The sequence below is a fragment of the Carcharhinus amblyrhynchos genome, chromosome 4, assembly GCF_965287045.1.
Source record: "Carcharhinus amblyrhynchos chromosome 4, sCarAmb.v2.hapA, whole genome shotgun sequence".
In the NCBI taxonomy this organism is placed as follows: Eukaryota; Metazoa; Chordata; class Chondrichthyes; order Carcharhiniformes; family Carcharhinidae; genus Carcharhinus; species Carcharhinus amblyrhynchos.
The window spans coordinates 49023716-49045171 of record NC_137327.1 but is presented as its reverse complement, the minus strand read 5'-3'; the positions used below and the strand labels follow the sequence as shown (position 1 = coordinate 49045171).

General features: G+C 41.3%; 1 protein-coding gene across 1 annotated transcript in view; it reads left to right on the top strand.

The window, feature by feature from the left end:
- The window catches only part of slc12a3 (solute carrier family 12 member 3), a 55125-nt gene extending 34075 nt beyond the window's left edge, over window positions 1-21050 (top strand). Inside the window, exons 18-25 of the mRNA XM_080187118.1 lie at window positions 4319-4425; window positions 8593-8675; window positions 9842-9940; window positions 13417-13528; window positions 14999-15085; window positions 15232-15367; window positions 16057-16124; window positions 20385-21050. Of these exons, the coding sequence (XP_080043244.1) occupies window positions 4319-4425; window positions 8593-8675; window positions 9842-9940; window positions 13417-13528; window positions 14999-15085; window positions 15232-15367; window positions 16057-16124; window positions 20385-20526 (834 nt within the window). The 3' untranslated portion in view covers window positions 20527-21050. The remainder of the gene's footprint in view (window positions 1-4318; window positions 4426-8592; window positions 8676-9841; window positions 9941-13416; window positions 13529-14998; window positions 15086-15231; window positions 15368-16056; window positions 16125-20384) is intronic.
- Window positions 21051-21456: the final 406 nt, after the last annotated feature.

Here is a 21456-nt window from a genome sequence, read left to right as displayed (position 1 = left end):
AAATGTATTGGCCCAAATGGTGAAGATGTTTCCTTCAGTGACGTTGAAAAAATCTACTCACAGAGATTTAGCAGGCTGTAGGTTGCAGGCTTCCCCTATTAGGGCATCATTTTGAATTTGGCACTTCCTACCGAGGGTTTGTGATGTCCAGGACAGGACAGGACAAGAACTCTCACAGAGCGAGATGTTTGAAATAGGAAAGCGAGGGTCTACATCACATTTGCATCCTTGTACAGAAAGTAGAAGACTGGGAAATATACATGAGAGTTAAGATGAATCTCCGATGTGAAAAATTAAACTTTCAAACAAAGAAAACTTTTTAAAATCTATATTTGTTCGATGCTGTTCTGATGGAATGAGACTTCACACTTGTACGATTCACGTTTCAGGGCCAGAAAGATTGTTCAAAAGTAATCATGACTGGTACAATGTTAAAAGTTTTGTTAAGTCTGATAACTAAGACTTAACTTTTTTGTTGATCCTTATTGCAAGATTAGTAGATGAATAATTTGTGCTTTGATTCAATCTACAAAGGTCGCTACGGTACCGTCTCTGGAAGTATCCTCCCACAAAACTTTTTTAAAAAAATTTTATTGTACATGAATATTGCTGGATAGCTCAGCATTTGGATAGTGGCTTCATGGTGTTTTTAGTGGACAAGTAATCCAGAGGCTTAGGCTAATGATGTGGCAGCATGAGCTCAAATCCTACCATGGTACCTGGAGGGGGAGGATCCAGTTGTGGTCCACGTTGGGTCCAACAAAGCAGGCAAGAAGTCCCGTTTGGGGAACATTAGGAACAAACTGAAAGAACAGGACCTCAAGCTTTATGATCTCTGGATTATTATCTGAGCCATGTGTAAATTGACATAGCCATAAAAAAAAGAGGGAAGTAAACACGTGGCTGAAGGCGTGGTTCAGGAAAGGGGGGTAATATTTTGTGGGGCACTGGCATCAGTGGGACAGGAAGGAACTGGGATGGGCTTCACCTGAACCAATCTGGGATTAGTGTCCCAGCAGCAAGGTTAAATAGGGTGATCACAAGGACTTTAAACTAGTAAATGGAAGGGGGGGAAGGCCGGTTTCAAAAACCAAGTAACGGGACAGAGAGTAAAGAAGGACAGCCAGGAATCCTACTTCAGATACGGCAGATAATGACAAAGCTATTACAAGTATGTTAATTAAACTAGAAGAGAGAAATAATAAACCGGTGAATAAAGCATCGGTGCTGAGGGACAGGTTAGAATGTATGGCCCAAATAATAGTTCTGTGTACAAATGCATGGAGTGTAAGGAATAAATGAAATGAGCTGCAAGTACCAACTCAAAATTGGAGATTATGATATAGTAGCCATTACTGAGACATGGCTGCAGGATACCAGGTTAAAGATTCACAGGACGGATACGGATAATGGCAGAGGGGGTGAAGTAGTCTTACTGATTAGAAACAAAATCATTTCAATGGTGAAGGAGGGTATAATGAGGGGAAAGCATCCAGTGGCAACCTTATGGGTGGAACTGAGAAACAGTAAAGGATCTAAAACTGTAATAGGTGTAATATTTGTGGACACCTTGATAGCAGCTCTGAAATGGTAGATTGTATAAATGCAGGAATTAGGCAAATATGTAGCAAAGTAGGGCAGTATTAACTGGGGACTTTAACTTTAACGCAGATTGGGATAGGCAAGCACCTGTCAGAAAGGTAGTGAATTTCTGGGGCGTGTCTGGGACAGTTTCCGACAGTAATATGTCCTGGATGCAACAAGGAGACAAGCAATATTGGAGTTAGTAATGAGTAATGGGCCAGATTTAATTTGTAACATGATTGTCTGTGAACATTTATTAAACAGCAATGATAACATGATCGAGTTCAATGGAATGATTCGAGCAAAAAGCTTGAATCAGCTGCTAGAATTTCAGACTTAGATCAGGTTGACTTGAATGAAATGAAAAAGAGACTGTCCACAATAAATGGGGAGAATCTGCTAATGGGTAAAATCACTGAAGAACAGTGGAGAATGTTTAAAGAAACATCTGATACATTGCAGAACCAGTTTATACCCCTGAAAAGGTAAAGCACTACCTCACAGAAAAAAATAACTATAGATATCTAAAGAGATAAGAAACAGCATAGAACTAAAAGACAGCTTACAAAACTGCAAAAGACAGCACATACCCTGCTAAATGGGAAAGATACAAAGACCAGCAAAAGACCACAAAGTGGCTCATAAGAGCAACTAGAAGGGATTATGAAAGGAAACTTGCAAAGGACGTCAAGATCAATAAGAGAAATTTTATAGTTATATAGAGGGAAAGCAGGTGGTCAGGAGCATTGTTGGTCCACTAAAGACTAAGAGTGGGGATATTATTAATGACTATGGGGAAGTGGCAGGCACATTGAATAATTAATTTGCCTCAGTATTTATTGGCAGAAAAGGAGAATAGCTTGCCAGAAGTCCCGAGGAAGTTAACAGCAGATTGGGGACATGGTCTAAATAAAATCATTAGCAAAACATTGATAATGAGGAGGTTAATGGATCTAGAGTGACAAATCCCCAGGACTTGACAGTTATCATCCAAGAGTGTTAAAGGAATAGGGGAACACATTATAGATGCCCTAACTATAATCTTTCCAAGTTCCCTAGATTCAGGCGTTGTCCGTCTGGACTGGAAAATTGCTTATGTCACTCTGCTTTTTAAGAAGGGTGAAAGAGGTAAACCAGGGAATTACAGACCAATTAGCTTAACATCTGTGGTGGGGAAATTATTGGATTCTCTAAAGGATAGGATAACTGAACACCTCAAATTTCCAGTTAATCAAAGAGAGCCAGCATGGGTTCATGACTGGTAGATGCTGTTTATATGGGCTTCCAGAAGGCATTTGATAAAGTCCCACATAAAAGACTGTTAACTAAGGTAGAAGCCCATAGAATTGAGGGAAAATTACTGATATCATTGGGAAGTCGATTGCGTGGCAGGGGACAGAAAGTAGGATAATCGGTAATGCCATAAATTGGTAGATTGTGACTAGTGGTGTCCCACACGATCTTTGTTAGTGCCTCAATGTTCACATTATTAACAATTTGGATAATGGCATAGAAATTAATTTTCTGATGACATAGTTAGGCTGTATTGTAGATGGTATGGATGATAACTTACAATTACAAAGGGATATTGATAGATTAGGTGAACTGGCAAAGCTGTGGCAGATGGATTTCAATGCAAGCAAGTGTGAGGCTACGGAAGGAGGATAGACCAAGATACTTTCTAGATGGTATGAAGCTAAATACAGTACATATCCAAAAAAGCTGAGGGCTCAGGTGCATATGTCTTTAAATGCCATGAACAGGTGCAGAAAATTCTCAAGATGCTAATGGAATGCTGGCCTTTATATCTAGAGGACTGGAGTATATGGATGCTGAAGTTATGCTGCAGCTCTCCAAAACCCTGGTTAAGCCCAACTTGGAGTACTGTGAGCAAATCTGGGCACCGCACCTTAGGAAGGATAATTGGCCTTGGAGGGAGATTAATGAATGATACCTGGACCGCAGGAATTAAGTTATGAGGAGAGATTATACAAATTAGGCCTGTCTGGTCTAGAATTCTGAAGGTTAAGTGGTGATCTCATCAAGGTCTTCAAGATACTAACGGGAAAACACAGGTCATTTAAAGATAAACTTACCATTGATTGGAGATTCAAGACTAGGGACATAGTCTAAAACTTAGGGCTAGACCATTCAGAAGCAATGTTAGGAAACACTTCTAAGCGTAAAGTTTAGAGGTTTGGAACTCTTCCACAAATGGTAGTTGATGCTAGATCAGTTGCCAATTTTAAAACTGAGATAGATAACCTTTTGTTAAGCAAAGATATTAAGGGAAATGAGCCAAAAGCCACCATAGGGAGTTAGGCCAAAGATCAGCCATGATGTCATTGAATGGCAGAACGTGTTTGAGGAGTTGAATGGCCTAATCCTGTTCCAATGTTATGACTATTGGATTGCCCTAAAACTCACCTAGCTCACTGATACCCTTCAAAGAAATAGATCTGCCATCTTTCCCTAATGTGGCCTACATGTGACTCCAAATCCCCAGCAATGCAGTTGGCGCTTAACTGCTCTCTTAAATGCCCCAGCAAGCCACTCATTGTATCAAATTGCTACAGAAATGTCAAAAAGAAATGCTAGGTTTCTCCGTCCTCAAGGTAAGGTTGACAGCTTATTTTTACTACAAAAAAAAATTCCTTGTTAAATAACTAATCTTTTCCCTGCCTTGTAAGAATGTTCATACATATTAAAATTAATCATATTACCTGTTTAATAGGCTGTAGGTCTTGGGAGGATGAAGCCCAACGTACTTGTGATGGGATTTAAAAGGAATTGGCAATCTGATCATCTACAGAATGTGGAAAATTACATTGGCGTAATCTAGTGAGTATCCAACAAAGCTATGCTACTTTAGTGTGCAAAAGCAAGTAATTTTAAAAGAACTTTGACATTAAATACTGTTGATGAGAATTTATTTCAAAGTGTTTATAAATTTAATAAGTTTTATCATATCCTGATTTGCACGTTTTTATATTTGGGCCTTTGCCAATATATTTAAAGCTAGACTACAGACTGTATAGTGAACTAAAATCTAAACCTTAAGTATCCACTGGTTATGGGTGGGCACAGGTCTAACAACTAACTCTGAATTGTGGTAAAAACCTAAGAACGTAAGAAGTAGGAGCAGGAGAAGGCCATCTGGCCCCTCGAGACTGCTACACCATTCTGGAAGATCATGGCTATCATGACTCATCTCCACTTACCTGCCCACTCACCATAACCCTTAATTCCTTTACTGTTCAAAAATTTATCTACCCTTGCCTTAAAAAATGCACAATGGAGAGTACAATATGCCCACTATGGTCTCCTGTCACTAAAAAAAGATGTCAAAAGAGTCAACTGTTTTCAGACATAACTACCATTGAGCTCTTTGTTTACAACAGGAACAGAAATATGAAGTAGTATATATTAAGTCAGTCCCAAGATGACCAAAACAGACAATGAGCCATAATGTGGTGTAACATTTGTTTTCTCTTTGTTGTTTCTTGGAATGTAGGCATCACTGGCAAAGTCAGCATTTGTTGCCTATCTCTCAGTGGCCTTGAACTGAGCAGGTCTGGAGTCACATGTAGGCCAGACCAGGTAAAGATGGCAGATTTCCTCCTCAAAAAACATTAACAAACCAGATGGATTTTTACAAAAATTGCCAACAGTTTCAAGATTACTGAGACTAGTTTTCAATTCTAGATTTAACAGGTGAATTTACATTCTGCCAATTGCCATGGTGAAATTTGAACCCATACCTCCAGAGCATTGGTCTGGGCTTCTGGGTTATAATCATCACCATATGTTCCCCTGCCATTCCTTATTTAAACTTCTTCTTGGATTTTTAGGTTTGAAAGGTGAGCAAATATGTGTGTCTCCTTTAACAATCAGATTGATGAGCAGGAGGACTAAGAAGGACACTTAATTTGAGAAATAAGGAGAGGGAAAGAAAGGTTGGATTGAAAGAGAAGGCTGAAGGGGCCAGTGGCAGGTAACATTTGTGCCACATTTGTCAGATAATGGGATAAAGACTTTTTTTAAATTGCCATTTTAAAAATCTGCAACAACAATTAATACCTGAAAGAGGGAGACTTCACACAATCAATTTTCTGTCAGCTTGTTTGATCGACACTACCATCGTGCTTTAAAGTTTCTGTTCTTATAAGCAGTGCTTACGTAAAGATGTTATTTCAGACAATGTGAAAATGTTTTATATTAAGATAGGCCAAATGGAATGTAAGATCAACTAACTTTAGCCCCATGGTGCCATCACCAAGTACCTCTCCTTAAAGGGGCAACACCACTAATAATGAACAATGTGAAAGAATTCTGTTTTGTAGTTAGTAAGTGGCATTACCATATATACTTATGTGAAAGTCAAATTCTTGAAACCCATTTTTTAGGTAAAGAGTAAAGGGGTCGACTTTTACACACATAATGTTTTCAAGAGACTTACTTTCTACTACCAATGCTCGGGGCTCACACTGCCAGCAGAGAGCCTTGCTGGGTTTTCAGTTCCTGTTCAAATTTCCAGGGGCTTACCTTTAACTGCTGATGCTCACAGCTCAGACAGTCAGCAGGTTAGATAGGACTTAGAAGTAGGCCTTTTGGTTATTTGCATCTGCTCCGCCATTCAGTACCATCATGGCTGACCTCCTTGCGGTCTTAGCTCCCGTTCCCTGTCTCTCCTTTATAACCCTCAACTCCCTTCTTTATCAAACACCTATCAAATTCAGCCTTGAATAAATTTAATTACCCAGCCTCATTCCGTTCTGCAGAAGATAATTCCACAGTTTAATAACCCTCTGAGAGGGAAGAACAATCCCTTCATCTGTTTTAAAAGGGAGACTTCTTATTCTTCAACTATGTTCCCTAGTTTTACTCTCCCCCACAAGAGGAAACATGCTCCAGAATCCACTCTGTCAATCTCACAGCACGATACTCACTCCATATTCTACTTGGATATCTCTTGGGCTGGTGCACACTGACCCTGCAGTTTGTCCCAAGCTTTCCCCCATTATTTCAATGCGGAATTAAAGTTTAATAAGATTCCTTGATATACTGGTGGGCAAACTGCACACTGCGATCTAGCACCACTGCAGAAAGATCAGAAAAATCCTTTATATCACATCCTGTGCTGTTTTATTCTGAACAGAGAGCAAGGCAGTGAGCTGAATCCTTGGAAGGTCAGGGGGGAAGGAGTGGTTGACCTTTACTCGAGGTATATGCAAAATTAAGGATTTTTGTCCTAAAGTTGGGGATCAACTTTTACATGAGATGGATGATGACTCTGATTAAAAAATGGTGTGGGGTTAATGAGCCTAACCCAACAGGCATAAAAACAAATACAGAAATGACATGGACTCCTTCTACACATCCCACTGCCTCAGAAAAGCAGCCAGTATAATTAAGGACCCCATGCATCCTGGACATACTCCCTTCCACCATCTTCTGTCGGTAAGAAGATACAAAACTCTGAAAACACGCATCAACCGACTCAAGAACAGCTTCTCTTCACTGCTGCCACCAGATTTTTGAATGGTCCTATTATACATTAAGCTGATCTTTCTCCTCACCCTAGCTGTAATTGCAACACTATATTCTGCATCCTCTCCTTTCCTTCTCCCCTATGTATTCTATGAATGGTATGTTGCATCTGAACAGTACCCAAGAAACAATAGGGGCAATTCTAGCGCAGCAGGCTGGGAGACACCAACGGAGGCCTCCGACTTCCCGCTGAGTGCCACAGCCTCTGGCCTCCTGCCAAGTGACGGGGCCTCCGGCTTCCCACAGAGCACCACGGCCTCCGGCTTCCCGCTGAGCGGCACATCCTCCAGCCTCCCGCCAGCTGCCACGGCCTCCGTGGCACCTCCCGCCAGAAGATTTTTTTTAGATAAACAGCTCCATGCCGGAAATCAGCGCGGAGATAATTTCAATATGCTAATCCAGATTTAAACATCATTAGTGGACCCAGGATTGAAGTGTCCAGGCCACAACATCTCTCTCTCAATGGCAGAGAGGCCATTGAGGCCCTCCCAGGGGGTAAGGGGGTGGTAGTGTCCCTTGGGCAGTGCCAGCCTGGCCCCCAACAATGTCCAAGGGGCACCTTGGCACTGCCACTGGGCCTGTTTTTGGGGGGGGGGGGGGGGGGGGGCAGGCAATCAGTGGGAGTGAGGGGAGGTCCTATTGCCATTCTGCACTGGGATCGCAGGCAGATGGAGGGTGGATGGTGATCGGGGCTGGCCATTTGGGTGGAGGGTGGAGACTTCCGGGGGGTGATGGGATCGAGAAATTGCGACTGACGAGGTGGGGAGTCAGGGAGATCGGGGCTGGCTATGGAGTGGGGACGTAGGCATTGGCCCTGGGAGGTCCATGAAGCCATCAATCAGGGGTAGAGGTTTGGGAGGCCAGCAAAGTGTTGCCTCCGCGCATGTGCCAATCTCTGCTCTGACAGATCGGTGCATGCGCAGTGGCCCATTCAGCAATCTGCTGAGGGAATAGACTTCACTCCCTGATTTTCAGAGGGAATCACACGAGGGCACTCTGTCATGCAGTGTGTGAGAGATTGTTTTTGAAGATCACACTTAAAAACATCAGCGGGAGTTACTCCCATTTTAACGCAAATTGGGGACTTAGAATGTTTTTTTGGGAGAATCGCTGCCAATACTTTTCATTGTAACCCAATTCACGTGACAACAATACATCAAATCAATGACATGCAGGTCAAGACCGACTGGTCCATCCAGCCTGATGCACACTACTGTGATACCTTGTACATCACATTATTTGCCACCTGCCAATCCACACACAGCCATGTAACCCCTTTGGGAGAGGTGGAAAAAACAGATAAAACCCCTAGTCAGTTTGTCAAAAAAATAATCTGGAAGATTCCTCTTTGCCTCAGAGATCAAAAGAGCTCAGGTGACTTCTCTGACCCTAATGCTACCTCTTGTATTTATTTGACATTGCCTGCTGCTATGTTTAAAATCTGTCTTTGAATTATAGTGACTCTTTCGACTTTAATTATGGTGTATGCATGATGAGAATGAAGCAGGGCCTTAACATTTCAAGGATGATGCAGGCGCATGGTGAGTATGTGACAGACATTTCAACACAGATAATATATAGTTAGAGCTCAGAGCCCTGGGCCTGTACGTCCTGATACAATGAATTTCATTAATCTCTGAACAGTAAGTACAATATGAAGACTGTGTGATAAAACGTAAGAATTAGGAACAGGAGGGAACCACATGGCCCCTTGAGCCTGCTTCACCCTTCAAAAGATCATGGCTATCCTCAATCTCAATTCCACCCTCCTGTCAGAGTCCCATATGTCTCAATTCCTTGTAGGTCCAAAAATCTATTAATCTCAACCTTAAATCTACTCTAACAGGGCCCGCACAACTCTGCAGGGGTAGAGAATCCCAAATATTCACAAGCTCCTGCTTATCTATGTACTAAATGACTAACTCCTTAACCTGATGCTAAACCTCCTCGTTCTAGGTTATTAAGCCAGGAGAAACAACCTCTCAATATTCAACCTCTCTAGCTCTCTCCTCATTTTCAATGAGATCACCTTCTGAAAGGCAACCCTTTCAACCCAGAAATCAATCCAGTGAAGCTTCATTGCACCCCCTCTAAAGTTTTCCTCAGATATGGAGATCATAATGCTCCTCATGGTGTCATCAAAGCCCCTACACAACATAATCTATCTTCGATTCTCTTTTTTGATACCTCTGTCTCTTTTATCAGCCCACACATTTTCCCTTGTTATTCTCTCCATCCTCTGCTCCTGTCTCTCACCCTCCCCATTGCATTTTTCTCTCTCCGGTGCTCCTTTTCCTCTATTATACCCTTTTCATTCTCTCTATCCTTTCTCTGACTGACTGTCTCTGATGGTTAACTGTCACACATCCTCTAGACCCTGACCTACTGCTTCAGACATGATCCCTCCCTTCCTCTGTTGTATCAGTCCTAATCCCTCCCTCCCTCTGTTGTATCAGTCCTAATCCCAATCCTTTTTTAGCTCAGATCCCAATTCTTTGTTGAATATTCCGATCATTGTAAGGTTTCTCAGCCAAAGTTCTGAAGAAGAGTTGTATAGACTTGAAACGTTGATTCTCTTTCTCGCTCCACAGATGCTGATTTTTTTCCCCAACATTTTCTGTTCGTATTATGGCAGCTGACTGGCATTGTGTGTTTTGAACTGAATGGTATTCCTACCTCTTGTTCATTGCTATTTTTTTTTAATCAGTGGACTCCAGTGCTGTTGTTGCACCACAGGTCAGTACCATCTTCCAACTGGAGCAAGGGAAAAAGACCATTGACATCTACTGGCTCTTTGATGATGGAGGTAACACTCAAAGTGGTTCATAAATAACAGTTAGAAGGGGAAGCTGCATATTTGATTATCTTCTATTTTGTAGATCTTTGAACTACAAATGTTTAGAGCATAATGAGATAATCTCTTTTATGTTATCTGGAAGTACAAATCCTATATTAAACTCTATCTTGGAGGTGGTTAAACATCTACTCTGGAATTTTCTAAAGTTAAGGTGTCACTTGCCCATTATTCCCTATCTTCTTTGTGAGTCTGTTTTCAATGGGTTAGCCCATTCTATTAGCTGTTGCAGTCTTCATCATGCAGCAGGCCCAGCCTTTACCGTTATGTGTAGTTAGAGTGCAGCCAGCATTAGTGGAAGTGGATTCGGACTGAGAACACAGATACATCAGTTGAGGTAGGGATTGAGTGGGACTAAGATATAGACACATCAAAAGGCCCAGAATGTTAGACCGGCAGGAATGGCAGAGGATAGGACTTGCCATGGGCTATGGAAGCAAGATTGACTTATCCCTTTTACTGCTATCTTAAATGTTCTAGTAGCTTTAGTCAGGAACAACATTACAATCCCGAAGGAGCAAGCAGTAACAATGTGGAAATGAGAATAGTGGTCCAAACTGTTCTTTCCTATTGGGAGCAAATTTCCACCTATTTATAGTCAATTTTCTTCATTTTAAATAGTTTCAAATTTTCACCCACTGTCATCTGTTCTTCAGTTCATCATTGAATTAGCCCTAGAACTTGGGGAAGAGGATTCATTCATTCAGCAACGGGGGAAAAGGTAGATCAACAATATTATTGATATCCAGCTGATGCAGCTTTCTTTGTTGCTTGCTGCCGCTGTTGCTGATTCCAAGGTAGCCATGGCTCAGTTGCTGATATTACCACCTCTGAGTCACAAGGTCATGGATCCAAGTCCCAACCCAGAGATTTGAGCATAGTATTTCAGCTGACCCTCTAGTGTAGTGCCATTGGGATACAGCACTGTCAGAGATGCTGCCTTGCCGTTGAGGTGTTAAACTAAGGCTCTGTTTACTTTCTAGGGTAGCCATAAAAGATCCCCCAGCGCTACTTAGAAGAAGAGCAGAAGAGTTATCCAATTGTCTAGGCCAATATTTATTTACCCCTCAGTCAATATCACAGAATCATCATTTGGCCATTATCGTGTTCCTTTTTGTGGGAGCTTGCTGTGCACAAATTGGCTACAATGTTTCCTACATTACAACATTGACTACACTTGTGGGAGAGAATGCTTCACTGACTGTAATGTGCTCTGGGACATCCTGAGATCATCAAAGATGCAATATAAATTCGTCTTTCTTTCATGTAGGTGGCTACTGTGCTCCCCTGGAGCTTTGCTTGGTTATCCTGGTGAATTAGTGAGACTTTTCAGAGTTATTCCTAAATCCGCCTTGTCATTTTTTTCCCGCACTGTGTTTTATCCCTGCTATTGAGACAGTGAAGGGAGGTGGTTGACCAGTGATGGGTAATTTACACTAGTGAGTGGGCCGCATGAGTAGCTCTCCTTCATCTCAGTGGGTAGCAGGAGTGAAATTGGGCTAGTTCACTAACCATGATCCCATGAATAAGATTTAATACATTTAATACACACCGAATATTTCATAACGAATTAGAGAAAATGCTTAATCATTTGTATATTAATAGAACTATCAACCTCAAATGATAAAAACAAAATAAATATTTACACTTTGGACACAGAGGGAGTGCACGGCTCTCATAGTCAGTGTTGTGTGTAATCAGCACACGCCTCACTACGCTTACCCTTGTTTTATGTGTGCATCGCTTCAGACTCTCGGAAAAAAATTATGCAAACAGAAATCAGTGAAATGTGGCAACCCTGCACGTGGGCAACAGTCAACGAAATGTCTCGTGGTCAAAAGTCATAAACCAGATGGGTCACATGTGGCCCTAGGCTGTTGGTTGCCCACCCTGTGCTTGACTGTTTTATATGGTTATAACATTTCTGGTTGGGCTGAGTTTGATTGCGTGATTCTTCTTTTTGTTTTCCTTGCCTTCTTTTCATCTGCCTGTATTAATCTGCTTTGTCTAATTATTTGTGAGCATTGGATAGTGATGTTCTACTGCACCTTTAAGAAATGTATTTTCTAAAAATCATGCTGTCTGCACTTTGTAAGCCAGCCTTTTGTTTTCGCTGTGGCATCAGCTTCCTGCTTAGAAGTCCTTTTATTTCTGCTGAAGATAATTTAAATGAGTTTTTGATTATTTTTACTCTTGATCTAATGCACTTTCTGGCATTTATTTCTTCCTTCTTTTATTAGTTTCATAAGTAGGCTTATGTTGTCACTGCAATGAAGTTACTGTAAAAATCTCCTGGTCGCCACATTCCAGCGCCTGTTCAGGTACACTGAGGGAGAATTTAGCATGGCCAGTGTAACTAACCAGCACATCTTTTGGACTGTGGGAGGAAACTAGAACACCCAGAGGAAGACCTGGGGAGAATGTGCAGAATCCACACAGATACTGACCCAAGCCAGGAATTGAACCCGAGTTCCTGGCACTGTGAAGCAGCAGTGCTAACCACTGTGTCACCATGCCACCCATTATATGACCTTTTGAAGTGATGTGGGAAGATTGATTGACAAGGCAAAGTCAGATGGTTCCTCCACAGAGGAATCCAAGGATTCACTTTCAGTTTTGGGTCAGGAAGGTGTTTTATTTCAGGCTGGAAACAATGTTCTGTCTCTCTGGTATTTTGGGAAGCAGTTCTGACTGCACGTTTTTCTGTGTGTGTGTGTCAAGAAAGTTGCAGAGTCCAACCAAAGGACTAAGTTCCAGCATCACAAGAGCATTCTTATTTTCTGTACTAAACCTATGTTGGGTGTTTGTTCATGGGAATTGTTTGGTTGAAACAGTAATTAGCTGTTAAGGTTCATACAATAACATTTTTTTGGTTAGTAATTGGTAGAAGTTATTGATGATTTTCCTTATCTGTTAACTGTATTCTTAAATACAATTTATTTGATAAAAGCTCCCTAGTGGGTCATTTGAATTCTACATGAAATGAAACATGTCATGCTTACCCTAGCCAAATTCAAATTGCAAAGCATATGATCCAGGCAGACTTCATAAAACACTTTGAAGTTTCTGACCTGGATTATTACTCTAAATTTATGTTTTTATCCTGTCCTCTTTGATCCCTCCAGGTCTGTGTCATGCACTGACCATGGCCTGGAGGGAAATGAATGGCATATTCCTAAGGTAGAGTGATAACTTGTTTTAAGGTTATTGTCGGTAGTGTTCTGCCCTGGCCCATCAGGAGCATATGAGAAATCTCAGTTTGATCTTTCCCCATCCTGTGGAAGTATAGCAAAACCACGATTGGCATTTAAACAACCCAGTGAATTGAATGGAGCTGCAACTGAGTATTCCAGGATCTCAAAGTGTAAATCCAGCATGTTCCATTGTCACACTTTTGTTGTACTAATCTTTGTTCTTCACTCTTATAGGCCTCACCCTCTTAATCCCATATTTGCTCACTCGCAAGAAGAAGTGGCGCAATTGCAAGGTCCGTGTGTTTGTGGGAGGTCAGATCAATCGTATGGACGAGGAAAGAAAGGCGTAAGTACACCTGAATCTGGATTCTTTTGTGCCTCTTGTCTGGCTATGATGACGTTGATTTGAGTGATGCAGACCTCGTGATGACAAATTCTCCCCTTCACAAGGTCAGTGTCCCAGGGGAATGGATGAGTGAGCTTATCAAATCATGGATATGAGTTAGGTAGATTGGCTATGATAAATTGTCCTTTAGTGTCCCATGATGTGTAGGCTAGGTGGGTTAGCCATGGTAAATGCACAGAGTTATGGAGGTAGGATGGGGTAGAGGATCTGGGTATGATACTCTGTCAGAGAGTCAGTGCAGACCCGATGTGCCAAATGGTCTCTTTCTGAACAATAGGGATTCTATAATTCTATGATCTCAGTGTTGTTGGCAAGACCAACATTTGTTTCCCATCCCTAATTGATATTCATCCCTCAAAGACAATAGTGAACCAGATGGGTTGTTAGAAGACTCGAGTCATCTTTGCTGACAATAGTCATTTATCACAGATTTATTTAATTGATTGAATTTAAATTCCCCAGTTGCAGTTGTGGAATCTGAGCTCTAGATTATTATTATTAACCAGAGTGTGAGCAGTCCCATGTTGTACGTGTTCATGACATTACAGATTGTGATGGTACATAGTTCTGTCTGTGTTGAATTTGCCTCCTGGATACCCAGTTTTTAGGCTGCTACTTCTGTCTAGTTAGCATGGTGGTAGGAGTGTCTCTCTACATGGTGTATTGTCTTTTTTTAATCTCTCGACATGGTGTATTGTGTCTTATAGTGAAGACACTGGTGAGGATTCTCCAGTGTGTCCATGTGTTCTATGCCATTCAGTTACTAGTACTGTGTATCCAAGGTGTACCCATTTAACTTTGCATGCCCAAAAATTAGTTGACAACATTTGTGCCTTTACTGTCTCTGTGAATGAAACTATGACTTAATGGCCTATCCACTTAATAAATTACAAAAAAACAAAATGATCATAAGTACAATTACACCAGCAGGTATGTTATAAAATACAATCCAAAATGAAATGATGTCTCACCATGTCCTCATTGCTTTAATTTGGCACACATCATTATGCAAATATTGATGGTTTTAGCTCCATGTATTTCTAAACATACATTTGCTGTAATTGTATTGAGTTAATTCTCACTAGCCTGTAACCTTGTTCAGTGTTTTCAGAAGGAAAATTCGAGCTGTTTGTCACAAGATGCTTAGCTAGTTAATAACAGTCATCAAAAATCAAATGGGACCAGGATCCACAAACTTTGCCGAGTTTTCAAACTATGTAATTTTGATTTATTTTATATCTCTTGAAATGACTGAGGGAGACTTGTGCTGGTAAACAGAGTGGTCCCTACTTTAGACTAATTTTGGTCAGTCACTACTAGAGTAGCTCTCGTTGCCAATGTTAAAAGGGAAGTTGTACAATTTTTCCATCCACAGTTAATACTGGAGTAATAATTCTCCCTGTGTCTTAGGATGATTACTCTTTTGAGCAAATTCCGCCTTGGTTTTCATGAAGTCCATGTTCTGCCAGACATCAACGAGAAACCTCAGCCTGAACAGTAAGGCGTATTTCAACACAATTCCTGCAGATTTTATAATGCTCCGCCGTGTAAAATGTGCTCGTGATCCTAGTTACAGCCCTCTGACTTTATAAGCCGTCTTCTCATTTCCACCCCCTCCTCCGCACCCCTTCCCCATATTGTAGTTTAAAGAGGTTCGAGGATCTGATTGCCCCTTACAGACTGAACGATGGTTTCAAGGATGAAGCTATTGTTAAGGAGCTAAGGAAAGATTGTCCATGGAAGATCTCCGATGAAGAGATTAAGAGCAGCAAGGCAAAAGTATGTAACAATCATGTTGGCATTTCTGTTCAATTACTGGCACTTAATTCATGGTGACATGATATGCTGGAGCTGTGTCCATGTTACCTGTACTGTGGATAGTAATGCTAAAGGATCAATCAGCCTGATAGCAGGTAGACAATATTGATGCAGAAACATAGATTGGTTTCCTCTCAGAAAAGCAAGTTGATGATGAAACTTAACAAAATTGAATAAGCTCAGCATAGGGCTTAGAGTGCTGGTGTGTCAAGGATGGCATGGTGGCACAGTGGTTAGCAGTACTACCTCACAGCGCCAGGGATCTAGGTTTGAATCCCGGCCTGGGTCACTGTCTGTGTGGAGTTTGCGTGTTCGCCCCGTGTCTGCGTGGGTTTCCTCTGGGTGCTCCAGTTTCCTCCCACAGTCCGAAACATGTGCAGGTTAGGTGCATTGGCCATGCTAAATTCTCCCCCAGTGTACCCAAACAGGCACCAGAGTGTGGCAAGTGGGGGGTTTTCGCAAGTAACTTCATTGCAGTGTTAATGTAAGCCTACTTGTGACACTAATAAATGAATTTACCACCAACATTTTTCCATTGATTTATTGATGTATCCATCACATGCGTGGATCGACGTTATACTTCTGCCAAACTGGAAGCGCGAAAGTGATTGCTCAAGGAGAGGTTCATACTCTTCTTGTTTTCTCTGCAGTCGCTCCGGCAGATCAGACTGAACGAGATCTTACTGGATTATTCCTGTGATGCTGCACTTATCGTTGTGTAAGTATGAAACCTGTTCTCTGTGATCTCCAACTTGATCTAGTTTTATCCCTTCCTCTGTGCGTCCAGTCATTCAGATTCGTGTACTAAAACATTAATTACAATATTTTCATGTGCAGCTGGTTACTTAATGAAAGGAGTGAATTTTATTTCAGAATTCTCCTCTAATTTCTGTTTGAATGGAATATTTATTGAAAAGCATCAAATTAATAGTCTCAATGGATATCTGCTATTTCTGGTCTTACCTTGTGACTGATACAGTAATATCGCTACTCAGTTGCTCTAATTCTAGAAACCATTGAATCACAGAACCCCTATAGTCCAACCGGAGGCCATTTGAACCATCAAACCTGCACCAAAAGCAATCCCACCCTATTTCTGTAAATCCACAGATTTACCCTGATAGCCCTCCTGACACAAAGGGGCAACTTAGCAACCTAATCTGCACATCTTTGGAGTGTGGGAGGAAACCCATGCAGCCATGGGGAGAACATATAGATTCCACACTGTCACCTGAGGCCAGAATTGTACCCAGGTCCTTTGCACAGTGCTAACCACTATACCACCGCGTCACTGTCTAACTGGTTCTGAACACTGCCATATCTATAATGCAATCTACATCTACATTTGTATATTTTAGATCAAAGCTTCTAGAAACATGAGGATATTTGAAATAAACCATATAGACAAACAGAAAACATGTGCCCAGTTAAGGATCATCTTGGATTCAGGGCTCCTTCCTGGGAGGAAACCAATGAGGAATTCTGATCAACTTTGACACTAATTTTGCTTTTTGTGTCAGTTAGTTATTTCAGTATCACTTTTGTTTTAGTGCAGTATTACTGAATGCAGTGCATTAACGAGCAAAATTATAATACACAAGATTGAACTGACATGATTATTGAGCAGTTAATAATTATCTCCTGATATCACTGTTATCAATCACAGCCATTTTTTCCAAATCAGCTCCGTCTGATATTAACCCATTTCACTAGACCGTTTTAAAAAAAATGCTGACTTCTCAAAGTACATTCAAATTCTATGAAGCAATGATACACAAATATGAAAAACAAGTTTCATAAATTATGAAGCTATATGAGTACGATTATACATGTATTTCACATGGAGCTAATATACACACATGCATTTAAATAGATTAAATTAAGTTATTAAACATGTAAGTGTAAAAATCTCTGTTTGGAAATTAGATTTGAAATATAAAATAATTTACCTAGAGCTTGATTGAGTTTTTAGCTGGTCCAATAGAACAGTGATGAAGTGCCACCATCTTTTTCTATCCGTGCTTCTCTTAGCATTTTCCCTGACTTGAGATTTTGATTCTTTCAATTTTTCTTCAAATTTTGCACTACATATGTCAGGATGTCTTCCCTAATCAAAGCTTATTTAAGGGATGTCTACCAATCATACCCAGTATTTGCTGTGGAAGTATCATTGATACCATTGAGTAGCATGGCAGCACAGTGGTTAGCATTGCTGCCTCATAGCTCCAGGGACCCAGGTTCAGCTCCAGCCTTGGGTGACTGTTGTGTGGAGTCTGCACATTTTTCCCATTTCTGTGTGGGTTTCCTCCAGGTGCTCCGGTTTTCTTTCCACAGTTCAAAGATGTACAGGTTAGGCGGACTGGCCAAGGTAAATTGGCCCTCAATGTTCCAAGTTGTGTAGGTGAGATGGATGAGCTGTGGGAAATGTGTGAGGTTACACAATAGGGTGGGGAGAGAGCCTGAATAAAATACTCTGTCAGAGAGTCAGTACACACTCAATGGGCCAAATGTCCTCTTGTGCGCTGTCGGGGTTCTGTGATAGACAGTACATCTTCACTATTTCAGAAAATTGTCTATGTCTCCCTTCCATGTGTTTTTGGATCCTTAAAATTCTTCTCATAGATCTGATAATTTTCAGATATATTTAAGTTAAAATAATGAACAAAGAACGTAGAAAATTACAACACAGGAATGGTCCCTTCAGCCCTCCAAGCCTGCACCAACCATTCTGCCTGTATGAACTAAAACCCCCTATTCTTCCAGGGATCATATACCTCTATTCCCATCCTAATCATGTATTTGTCCAGACGCTCCTTAAAAGTCACTATTGTACCTGCTTCCTTCTGGCAGCAAGTCCCCAGGTAAAAAAAAAACTTGCCTCATACATTTCCTTTAAACATTGCCTCTCGCACCTTAACTTATGTCCCCTAGTAATTGACTCCTCCACCCTGCTTCTGACAGCTTCTGATTGTCTATTCTGTCCATGCCCCTCATAATCTTCTAGACTATATTAGCTTAGCCCCTCAACCTCCATCATTCCAGTGAGAACAAACCAAGTTTCTCCGACCTCTCCTTGTAGCTTATGCCCTCCATACCAGGCAACATCCTGGGAAATCTTTTCTGTACCCTCTCCAAAGTCTCCATATCCTCTGGTAGTGCGGCAACCAGAATTGAACACTATATTCCAAGTGTGGCCTACCTAATGTTCTTTAAAGCTGCCAGAGGACTTGCTAATTTTTAAACTCAATGCCTTGACCAATGAAGGCAAGCATGCCGTATGCCTTCTTGACTACCTTCTCCACCTGCGTTGCCACTTTCAGTGACCTGTGAACATGTACACCCAGATCCCTCTGCCTATTAATACTCTTAAGGGTCTTGCTATTTACTATATATCTCCCATTTGTATTAGACTTTTCAAAATGCAGTACTTCACATTTGTCCGGATCAAACTGGTAACTGTTGTCATCTGCCACATCTCCGCCCAAGTCTTCAATGATTGATATCTTGCTGTATCTTCCGATGATCCTCATCGCTTTCTGCAATTCTATCAACCTTTGTGTTGTCTGCAAACTTACTAATCAAACCAGTTACATTTCCCTATATATCACAAACAGCAAAGGTCCCAGCATTGATCTGTCATGAATGCCACTAGTCTCAGCCCTTCAGTCAGAAATGCACTCTTCCACTGTCTACCCTCTACCCTATGACAGAGCCAGTTCGTATCTCTGATCCCATGCAACCTCACCTTCTGTACCAGTCTGCCATGAGGGACCTTGTCAAAGGTCTAACTGAAGTCCATGTAGACAATATCCACTGCTTTACCATCATCAATCATCTTTGTCACTTTTTCGAAAAACTTGATCAAGTTAGTGAGACACAACGTCCCCTTCACAAAACCATGTTGCCTCTCACTAATATGCCCACTTATTTCCAAGTGGGAGTAAATCCTGTCTCGAAGAATCCTCTCCAATAATTTCCCTATTACTGATATATGGCTCTCCAGCCTATAATTACTTGGAGATTATCCCTGCTACCCTTTTTAAACAAAGGAACAACATTGGCTATTCTCCAATCCGCTGGGACCTTCCCTGTAGCCAATGAGAATACAAAGATGTCTTTCAAGGCCTCAGCAGCCACACCCAGTCCGCTCTTCGTCTGAATCTTACTGGCTGTACTGTCTAGTTCCCCTTCAGTTAATTCATCTTTGCTTTGATTCCCATTATCCTGCCAAACTAGTTTAAATCTTCCCACATTTAACTAGCAAACTTCCCTGCCAGAATATTTATGCCCCTTCCGGTTAGTCCTTGTACAGGTCCCACCTGCACCGGAAGAGATCCTAATGGTCCAGATATCTGAAGCCCTTCCTCCTACACCAACTGTTTAGCCATGCATTGAGCTGTACTATCTTCCTATTTCTAGCCTTACTAGCACGTGGCACAGGGAGTAATCCTGAGATTACAATTCTAGAGGTCCTGCTTTTTAACTCTCTACCTAACTCCCTAAACTGCTGCTGCAGGACCTCGTCAGTCTTCCTACTATGTTGTTGATACCAGTATGTACTACGACCTCTGGCTGTTCACCCTCTCCCTTCAGAATGTTTTCTGTCTGTTCAGAGATATCCTGGACTCTGTGTACCATCCTGGAGCCTCTTTCACGTCCACAGAAGCGCCTATCTGTACAGCTAACTAAACAGTCCCCTTTAACTATTGCTTGAGCTCTGGTGCTCTTTGACCCTCCCTGCCTAACAACAGAGCCAGTCATGGTGCCGCTGCTCTGGCTGCTGCTGCTATTGCTAATGTTTCATAATTAATTTAAAAAAAAATGAATGACAGTAGTGAGATTCCATATTTAAGCTACATTAACCAAGTCAGTGCTGTCTGTGTTTGAGATCCTAAAATTCTCAAAATGAGCCTGTTATTTCACATTGTTTGGTTTCTGTTGAATGAAATGTGATGTTGTGAGATTGTTTTTTTTTCAGTACTATGCCTGTTGCAAGGAAGGATAGATGCCCAAGCACACTGTACCTGGCGTGGCTGGAGACACTCTCTCAGGATTTGCGCCCTCCTGTCCTCTTAATCAGGGGAAACCAGCAAAATGTCCTGACCTTCTACTGTCAATGACACTGGCTCAAGGACTGTTCATTTATTTACTTTAACACACTCTTGAACTGAATCTTTGCACAAACAATTAACACCACAAAATTGATAGCATCAATCTGTAAAGCTGCATCAAGTTTTGTAAATCAGAGTTCGAAATTTGAAAGCGTAGGATGGGTGATTTGAGAATATAAGACCAGTGAAAGAGAAACAACTTAAAGCTGTCAGGATGTGATTTTATGCTTTTTAGATAACAATGTGACTGTGACAAGACATCCTTCTTGTCCTGTCTGCAGCCTTCAACATGGTTGCCCACACCATCCTCCTGCAATATCTCTCTATTGTCACCCAGCTGGGTAGGACTGCTCTCATCTGGTTTTATTCTTATCTATTTGAACTTTGTCAGAGTATCAATTGAAACGGCTTCGCTTCTCTTCTCCTATGTCATTTGCTCTAGTGCCGCAAGGCTTTTTGATTTGATTTGATTTATTATTGTCATATGTATTAACAGACAGTGAAAAGTAATGTTTCTTGCGTGCAAAACATACTGTTCAAAGAGAAGGAAATGAGAGAGTGCAGAATGTAGTGTTACAGTCATAGCTAGGGTGTAGAGAAAGTTCAATTTAATGCTCCCTCCTATTTCTCATCTACACACTGACCCCAGCAACATCATCTGAAAGTACACCAACAAGTATCACGTATATCGATACACAGATCCACCTCCCCATCCACTCTGTCAACTCCTCCATTATTGCTAAATTATCAAACTTTCTATCTGCAATTCAGGACTGGATAAGGAGAGGTTTCCTCCAATTAAATATTGGGAAGAATGAAACCATTCTTTTCAGTTCCTGACACAAACTCCATTCACTAATTATATCAATTCCATCCCATTCACTGGCAAATCTCTGAGATCACAATCTTCCTTGGGCATTTAAATGGTCATTGGATAAA